The sequence below is a fragment of the Octopus bimaculoides genome, chromosome 5 (assembly GCF_001194135.2).
Source record: "Octopus bimaculoides isolate UCB-OBI-ISO-001 chromosome 5, ASM119413v2, whole genome shotgun sequence".
Lineage (NCBI taxonomy): Eukaryota > Metazoa > Mollusca > Cephalopoda > Octopoda > Octopodidae > Octopus > Octopus bimaculoides.
Genome location: NC_068985.1, coordinates 30,617,844 through 30,627,751, shown reverse-complemented (window position 1 = coordinate 30,627,751; position 9,908 = coordinate 30,617,844). Strand labels below are relative to the sequence as shown.

Here is a 9,908-nt window from a genome sequence, read left to right as displayed (position 1 = left end):
ATGTAATTTCAGCCAATAACTCGGGCTCCTTTTATTGAGTCTGGTTCTGCTCACTACGTGGCACCTTGGGCGAGTTTCTTCTATCTTCTATAGCCTTAGATCGACCAAGTCTTGTAAGTGGATCTGGTAGGCGGAAACTGAAAGAATCCCATCATATATATATGTGAGGGGGGGGGGGGGTCTGTGTTTTTGTTTGTCCTCCACCACTACTTGGAAACAAGTGTTGGTGTATTTACGTCCCGTGGCCTGGCGGTTCGGCAAAAGAGAACGATAGAATAGGTGCCAGATTAAAAAGAGTACTAAGGGTCGATTCATTCGATTAAAATTCTTCAAAGCAGTACCCCAGCATGGCCGCAATCTAATGACTGAAACAAGGAAACTATAAAAGACATACATACATACATACATACATGCATACATGCATGCGTGCATGCATACATGCATGCGTGCATGCATACATACATACATATATATATGTATGTATATATATATATATATTCCAGTGGCGGCTCGTAGATAAAATTGTTTTAATATTGTGTAAAAGGAAACAAACATATAAAAAGAAAATTTATACATAAACTTGAACGGTTCGCGTTGTGGCCACTGCCGGGTAGTGTGTTTAATTTGTTCACTCTACACCGCCACGAATTACCCCTTGTTTTTCAAAAATCCCCCATAAATCACAAAATAAGGGGGGAATCTGCTCCATTCTTCAAATTCTGGCAGCAACACTGTAGCTGGAGGAAGAATAATAATCTAATTCTACACTTTATCACATTCAAGAAGACAATTGCCTAAGGTGCCACGCAGTGGGAATGAACCCGGAACCATGTAGTCGGTAAGCAAGCTACTTACCACACAGCCACTCCTACACCCAACAAATTTTTCAAGGTTTTTACATATTTGACAGAAACATAAATAAATGAATATATAAATAAAATAAAAAGATAACCTACAGAAAAGTGAAATAAAATATAATAAAAATTCATTTTAACTAGTTTCATAGAATTCAACCAGTTTCTTTCAAGCTAAAAATATTATGCTTTAAGCAAAGGGAATATTCTTATATTTAAGGTTCTATCATAATCAAATATTTGATGTACTACATGTATTTAAGAGTATATTTAAAACTGTATTTCAATAGCAATATATCTGTTGAAATGATTAAAATAATATTCTGAACTTTTCATACATTTAATTAACATGTTTAATAACAAAATACTTTTGAAGCTTTACAAATAATATATAACATCGTATATATGGATTGAGTTTTATAGATTTTTCATATGCAACTCGCTAAACATATCCATGTTTTTGAACATTGTCATTTTATAAGATTTTGCTGGCAAATTCTTAAATTAACATAAACATTTATTTACTTGAAAGAAAATTTCCGGAGAATATTCTTCGGATCTAGTCTTTCTCATTCGCAAAATGAGCTCCCCTTCAATTTTGCTCAGATCGCTTTCAATTTTGGTGTAACAATGCAAGGATCTTTTTGGTTTGACGGGCAACACTTGCTCTGTATATAGCAGTATACGCAACGTTTCATTTACATATATTCCTAACGCATGCTATGATTGCATTGCGTACCTCATATTGTACGACGAACAAACATTTTCCACTTTACTCTTTCTTCAGTGTATTCAATTATAGTTCCCATAATCCCGGAGGAATTACATTTGCAGTGTCCTTTGGCATGCCTTGGATAAATACACTAGCGGTGTGGTTTATTCCTCCAATAGCCTACAACTGGAAATGAATCTAGCATTCAAAGCTAACAGAGTACTTGTCAGCTATCCTGTGTTCCTCAGTGCCTAAAGTGGTGTAGAAAGTGGTTAAGTAATATAATTACTAAATGGATAGCACAGCTCGGCTGAAAGGATACAGACCATTGTCATTATGAACTCAGTCTGCCAGTAGCGTAGCGTGGATTCTGGCCACCAACTGCTTTAAACATAACATTCTTTCGACTCTAGCAAATACACGTAAATGAAATGGCCGCCCTATGCAGTCTGCATACCACACACTTGCTGCGGCACTGCAGTCTCTTTGCGCTTGCGTCTTTCTACAAATCGTTATCATATTGCGATTGCTGTTCTGGTGGTTTCTTCATAGCTATTGTTTTACATTTTAGTAGAAAGTGGGTTATACATCTTTAGATTGTATGCCTGACTTTCTACTATAAAATTAAAGAAATAGACGGAACGCTGAACTCCAGACTAAACAACTTAAACAACATTTATTTACTTGGTAAAACATACATATCTTTAGTTATACATCTTTAGAGGTGAGAATAACGAGCTGTCGAGTATAAGACCGAAAGATGTAGAGACAGCTTTAAACACACGTCCATGCTCAATCGCTGGCCAGCGAGAAAGAGAATGAATTGAGCGGGAAACGCTTGCTTGTTTAATTCTACGCATGCGTAAGATTACGCATGCGCAGGCGTTACTACAACATGTATCGTTCTACTTACTGGTTATTCAGACGAATTTTGTTTCGACTATATTGTTCTGAATATTTCTTAATTATTGCTCAGTTCTGTAAACTATTTTATCGTTGTGTCAAAAGCGTAAATCTCTATAATTTCTTGTAGTCATCTCGAAACTCATAAGATCTCAACATGAATTCGCTAATTATACAGTGCACACGCTACTAGATTGAACCACTGAAGACTGTTTATTGCAGTTCGACAGCTGATACACATTTTGCTTGGCCAGTGGTGACATTTTGTCGCTGATTAATATTGTGAAACAATACACCAACCAGTGTGCCTTCTAGTACGTTTACTTGCTGTACATTCCTGTGCATTTTACTCAGTGATACTTTTGATTACTATTTTAGCAAGTATGATGCAGTCTATGCTCCGATAGCAGTGTCATATTAAGATTGAAACATAGCTGGAGTTGTTTCTCGCTTTAGGCAAAAAAAAAAAAAATTTTTAATAGTATCTAAAAATTGTCTTTGTTCTCACTGCATTATTATTTCTAGTTAGCTCTTTAATATTCCCAGCATTAAATATGTTCACCTTAAATAAAGTTTAAGAAAATCTGTCTCAGTACTGCTTTCCTCTTATATTTCAGGGTTTCACAAAAACAACCGAAAATGTCTGTTATGTACGTTTTCCTCACACAGATGGGGAATTATACGGTAAGTAGGCTTACACCATGTGTTCTCTTGTCAGACGTTTCTTTTCCTTATTGATCTCCTTTGCAACATGGTTTCTTCAACATTTGAGTATCGCAAACAAAATTTTCCAACGATAGTACGGCAACAACAACCAAATAGCAATAATAATATTCCTTTCTATTATCGGTACAACAACAACAACAACAACAACAACAATAATAATAATCAGGGACCTTTTGAGCGGGATGGGCTACTCGACCTGAAGAAAATTCTAACTGGGCCCCACCTGCGAGGTCATGCGCTGTTTATCTTGATATGAGATCACCATGTCGCGCACATATAGTTGTGATGCATGTGCCTGGTGTACCCTTATCAGACGGGTAGTCATGATGGGTATAATGGGCTTCGTATATTTTACCCCAGTGTCACTTTGATGGCATGCACTGCTCTCTCACTCAATAATAATAATAATAATAATGATAATAATAATAATAATAATAATAATAATAATAATAATAATAATAATAATAATAATAATAACAATATGTTAATCGGTGGAAATTGAACCAAGAAACAAAAAATGTGAATGAAATTCATCATCAATGAAATACATCAGAACAAAAAACATCACAGAAACAAATAATTTGATCAAGGCAGCAAGTATTATTGTAGCAGAAAATGTGGGTGTTGATGTCAAGAAAAAGAAACATAATGGGAGTGACAAAAGAAAAGATCCATGGTGGAAAAGAAGAATACAGGCGGAATTAGATATGCTCTCGAAGGTCATTTCTGTGTTAGACTGAAAAGAGAAGGGAGAGCTTAAAAGCGATCAAAAATTCTGGGCACTGAACAGGAAGTATGATATTAAAAGACAGGGTCTGAAAGTGGTAATGGAGGAACTGAAACAGCGCCTCGTTGCAAAGAAAGCAAAGTTGGTAAGATACGACCAAAGAATGAAGGGTTACCAGCAGAATAGGTTATTCAGAGTAGATCATAAGAGATTCTACAAAGAAATAAAAGGAGAGTGTACAGATGAAAAGTTGATACCAGATAACATTGAAAGTCAAAGGTTTTGGTGTGACACCTGGAGCAAAGACAAGAAGCACAAGAAGGATGCTGAATGGTTGCAAGAACTGAAACAAGCAGTACTCTGGCCAAAACAGGCAGAACTAGTCATTTCGGTTAGGGAAGTGAAGGAAATCAGCAAACAAATGGGCAACTGTAAGGCTCCGAGACCAAAGATTTGATGAATGTCATGCATGAATAGCTGCACAACCCAACATCTTGTTAAATGCCGACCAAGTAACACCAGAGTGGTTGAAAATGGGCAGGACATTGCTCTGTTTGAAAACATCGAAAAAGGCAATACGGTAGACAATTACAGGCTAATATCATGCTTGCCACTTATGTGGTAATTATTGACTGGAATAGTCGCAGAGTCAATGTACGGACGTCTGGAAAAAATGGAGTCCTGCCACATGAGCAGAAGGGTTGCAAGCGTAAGTGCAGAGGTATCAGGGATCAACTTCTGGTAGACAAAACTGTACTTAGAGACTGCAAGAGGAGGAAAACTAACTTAGCCATGTCATGGATCGATTATCGTAAGGCGTACGATATGATCCCACATTCTTGAATTATGGAATGTATGAACCTATTTGGTATTACATCGAATGTTGAACGATTGCTTGGAAAAAGTATGGCGAAGTGGAGGACGGAATTAATAGCATATGGAAGAAGTTTAGGGACAATAGAGATCAGAGGAGGCATCTTTCAAGGTGACTACCTGTCCCCATTGATCTTTGTACTGTGCATGATACCATCAACACTGATTCTGAGGAAAGCAAAGGCTGGGTATGTATTCAAGAGCCACCAACAAAAAGTCAACCACTTGTTATTCATGGATGACCTCAAACTTTATGGTAAAGATGAATCCCAAGTCAGTTCCCTCGTTGATACGTTGTATACTTTCAGTGCTGATATCAGAATGGATTTCGGACTAAAAAAGTGTGGTGTGTTAGTCTTGAAGAGAGGCAAAATCAAATGTATGGACAGGCTAGCGATACGGTCGGGGGAGGTTATGAATCAAATAGAAGAGACAGGTTATAAGTACTTGGGGATATTGGAAATGGAAAAATTGATGGAGAAATAAATGACAGAAAACTTTAAGGTGGAGTACTTGCGCAGACTGAGAATGATCCTTAAGTAGAAATTAAACGGACGGAATAAGATTGAAGCTATCAACACCTGGGCGGTTTCACTCCTTAGATATGGGGCAGGGGTAATCGCATGGACAGTAGACGAACTAAACAGCTTAGACAGAAAAAGAAAGAAGTTGCTGACTAGATATGGGATACTTCACCCCAAAAGTGACACAAACAGACTGTATGTACCAAGAAAAAGAAGGGGGAAGAGGACCGATTGGATGCGGAAACAGCATTAGAGCAGAAGAAAACAACACAGCATGATATACAAAAAATGCCACAGAACCGCTCTTATTGGAAGTAAGAAAGCCAGGCTTGTGTAGGATGGAAGATTGCAAAGATAAAGCACTGTACAAGCACTTGAGAAGGAATGAAACTAGAAATAGGTGGATAAAGAAAAGAATGCATGGACAATTTCATAGGGATGTTGAAGATAAGACAGAGAAAAGACTATGGATGACTAAAAGTGATTTAAAACCGGAAACGGAGGCTCTAATCTGTGCTGCCCAAGAGCAAGCATTAAGAACCAATTACATCAAATACAGAATAGACAACACATCAGAAAGTGAAAAGTGCAGAATTTGTGGACAAAATGGTGAAACCGTATGGGATATTATCAATCAATGTACGCCATTGGCCCAGAAAGAATATAAGAGACGTCATGACAATATAGCAAGGATTGTCCATTGGACACTTTGCTACAAGTATGGGCTTGACAAAGCAAAAGAATGGTACGAACATAAACCCGAAGGCATCATCGAAAATGATAATGCAAAGATCCTATGGGATTTTATGATTCAGTGCGACCACAAGATAGAGAATAGGAAACCAGTCATAGTCTTAACTGAGAAAGAAAGCAAACGATGCTGGATCATAGATAATAGCATGCCCAGCTGACAACAAGGTATACGATAAGGAAGAAAGAAAAGTTGATAGATATAACAGGTTAGCTTGGGAAGTTAAGCAGTTGTAGTCGCTGAAAAAGGTGGTAGTAGTACCAATAATTGTCGGAGCCCTGGGAACAGTGAGTAAAAATCTTGAGAAGTACATAGAACAAATAGGGGCTGCAATAAAGGTGGAGCACTTGCAGAAAACAACACTGCTTGGAACCACTCGAATACTCTGGATGATGTTCGAAAAATAAGGGGTGTTACCTTAGTTCACTGGTAGTGAACAACTGACACTGTAGTACATCTCCAGCGTTAGAAGCTGTGCAAAGACAATAATAATAATAATAATAACCAAGTATCAAAGCTTATAATGTGCGGAAAGAGACCCTGTGAGACCTCTGACAACAGTCTGCTGTTCACTCTCACAGAATCTACCAGAACAAACAGACCGACCTGAGAAGTAAAACAATAATAATCGTTTCTACTGGAAGCACAAGGCCTCAAATCTGTGGGAAGAGATTAAGTCAATTACATCGACTCCAGTGCGTAACTGGTACTAATTTCATCGACCCCGAAAGGATGAAAAGCAAAATTGGCCTCGGCGGAATTCGAACTTAGAACGTAGCGGTAGACGAAATACGTCAAGCATTTCGCCCGGTGTGCTAACGATTCTGCCAGTTCGCCACCTTACCAATAATAATAATAATAATAATAATAATAATAATAATAATAATAATAATAGTAGTAGTAGTAGTAGTAGTAGTAGTAACAATGATGATGATAATGGAGAGGAAGAGGAGGATAATGATGAAGAAGATGATGATGACAGCACAAAGCCAGTAGTTTTGAGAAAAGAGTTAGTCTTCGACTCCAGTTTTTGACTGGTACTTTACTTATCGATCCCGGAATATGAAGTTGATCTTGAAAGATTCGAGTTCAGACCGTAAAGGATTGGAACAAATACCGCAAAGTACTTTTTTCTGACGCTCCGACAATTCTGTCAGTCCATTGCAGCGATGTTATTTGTTAAAGAACATGCGATCTACGGTTTGAGAATTCCTTGCTCGGGTTATCGATATATGTCGACCAGAAAAAGAAATGTCATGATTGTAAATGACAACTGATATGATGGCACAAGCAGTCAATCACTATACTAATGTTTGACAATGATTACTTTCATAAATCTAAGTTTTAAGTTCAATCAATTTCTGGGCTAGCCAAACTTTTACTTCTCCGATCCGATTCCAATAGAGTGTACATTATGTTTCAGTACAAGTATGTATTATATTAAAGAGTAAAGACTCCCTTCGGTTACGAATGACCATGGGATTGCACCTAGAAAGTTTCCCTCCGAGGCACAAGTCTGGGTAAGGTTATTTTGTAGAAGACCAGTAGTCGTCCATGCATATCAGTCTCCCCTCTCCATGCCACCGATGTTGTTCAAGAGAAAGGTAAAGACCAATACAGCTTGGCACCAGTGATGTTGCAACTCATTTTCAGAGCTGAATGAACTGGAGCAACATGAAACAAAGTACCTTGCTCAAGGACACAATACACAGCCCGGCTCAGGAATCAAACTCAAAACCTAACGATTGTAAACCGGACGCTCTAACCACTAAGTCATGCACTTTCACTGTATGTATTATATGTTTACCCAAATATTTCTTCGCATGTGTTTTTTTCTCGTTTCACACTATGCAGCATCATTCCAAACGTGACCCTGTGTACTTTTGTTTCTCTATGTTAACCCTTAATGTTTCGTTTCAAACAGGTACCTGAGTATCATCAACCAATGATGGAACAGGCTACAGTTGCTTCCATAGGGTGCTCCTTTGCAGGAACGATGTTGATCCATTTTACATGGGTCTATCTAGGGTAAGTATCAACAGAAAGAAAAGATTACAGAACTCACAATTCAAACTTAGAAATCCTAAACATTTTGAACCAGTCTTTAAAATAAAGTACTGAAATACATTACGGTTGCATTATGTTACAGGACTTTGTGCTCGGGATACGTTCTATAACTTCGCCCTTACAGCAGAAACTTGGATTAATTTTAAGACTTTTTTCACTATGAATAGTTGTGCATGTGTTCGCGTATATATTTTGAGTCAAAATGAGTATCTCTCTATCTTAGTATTTAATTTATTCTACCGATCTGTGTGTGTGTGTGTGTGTGTGTGTGTGTGTGTGTGTGTGTGTGTGTGTGTGTGTGTGTGTGTGTGTGTGTGTGTGTGTGTGTGTGTAAACCAATCTTCATCACCACCACTTTGTGTCTTCAACACCACCATCACCAATACCAAAACTAATCCAACTACTGCTACCTCCAACTCATCAAGTCTTTAACGACCAGTAACAGCAGCAACAATAGTATGAGCAAGATAAGCAAGTCCATCTAAAATAAAGGACAACCTTATGAGATTATGTTATTCACTTGAATGAGATGTCTTTGATCTTAGGTCAATGAGGATTGACTTGAGACTAAACAGCAACACAATTATCAAGAACAATAAAACCACCACCACCACCACCACCATCTTGAAATGATTTTATGCATACAAACTGTTAATTTTCATGCATAATAGTAGTCGTATTGCTTGTTTTGCGTTGTTATTGTTATCACACTATAATGGGAAAGTTAATTTTGCGCTATGGAATTTGACGCTACGATAAGATTTTCAAGATCGTATTAATCCCGTAACGCGAGGATTTCCTGTACTTTGGTATTTCTGTTAGTTTTCTTTACAAAGTTTGTTCTTCAAACACAACAATAAATAAAATGAACTTAGGGGCTTGAATTTCTCAGTGTTTACCTTCTGTTTAATCGCATCAAGTCATTTAATGAGAAACTCCTACATTTCTATGACTGAATATCAGCCTGTCTTAGGAAATCGTGCTGTCTACTGACGCTCGCAAGTATGGCTCGTTAAAATGTATCATGCATTTGCCAATTGTTTTAGGTGCCTATGTAGTCGCAAGCAGACACACTCTTGGACTTCAGCAGAACATCCAGAATGTGAAAGCTGGGTAGAAAGAGGAGGCTGCACCAGCACCCGGCAAGTGCTCATTTACAGCTGAATAGATTGAAACAACATGAAATGAAGTGCCTTGCTCTATAAGAGTGCATGCCGCTCAGTCCAGGAATTGAACCCATGATCTAACTTCCATGAGCCAAACACTTTAACCTCTAGGCTACTTAGGAAGTATTAACATAAAATTGAGGTACATATTGTGTTAAATTAGGAAATGTGAATGAAGTGTTACTGTTCAGGGTTCTGACGAAATGACAACTATTGTACGAATTGAAGTCCTAAATCTAATGGGAATATAATTTATGAGTTAATAGTATAAGGCTTAACTATTTTGTTGACAAAAATAGTTTTGATAAACTAGGGTCTTATCCGGGCGAAGATTATATCTCATCCGCTCAGTTACTCTTTTACACGTCTCAGTCATTTGACTGCGGCCATGCTGGAGTACCACATTTAGTCGAAGAAATCGCTCCCAAGACTTATTCTTTATAAGCTTGGTACTTATTCTGTCTATCTTTGGTACCAAACCGCTAAGTTTCGGGGACATAAACGCACCAACATCGGTTGTCAAGCGATAGTGGGTGGGGTGGGGGGACAAACACAGACACGAAGGCACACACACATTATATATATATATATATATATATATATAT

The 9,908-nt window shown here is 37.8% G+C and overlaps 1 protein-coding gene across 1 annotated transcript in view; it reads left to right on the top strand.

Annotated features, from left to right (window-relative positions):
- Positions 1–9,908, top strand: part of LOC106867858 (adhesion G-protein coupled receptor D2) — a 52,607-nt gene that overhangs the window by 20,255 nt on the left and 22,444 nt on the right. Inside the window, exons 2-3 of the mRNA XM_014912899.2 lie at positions 3,087–3,153; positions 7,995–8,098. Coding sequence (XP_014768385.1) covers positions 3,109–3,153; positions 7,995–8,098 — 149 coding nt within the window. The 5' untranslated portion in view covers positions 3,087–3,108. The remainder of the gene's footprint in view (positions 1–3,086; positions 3,154–7,994; positions 8,099–9,908) is intronic.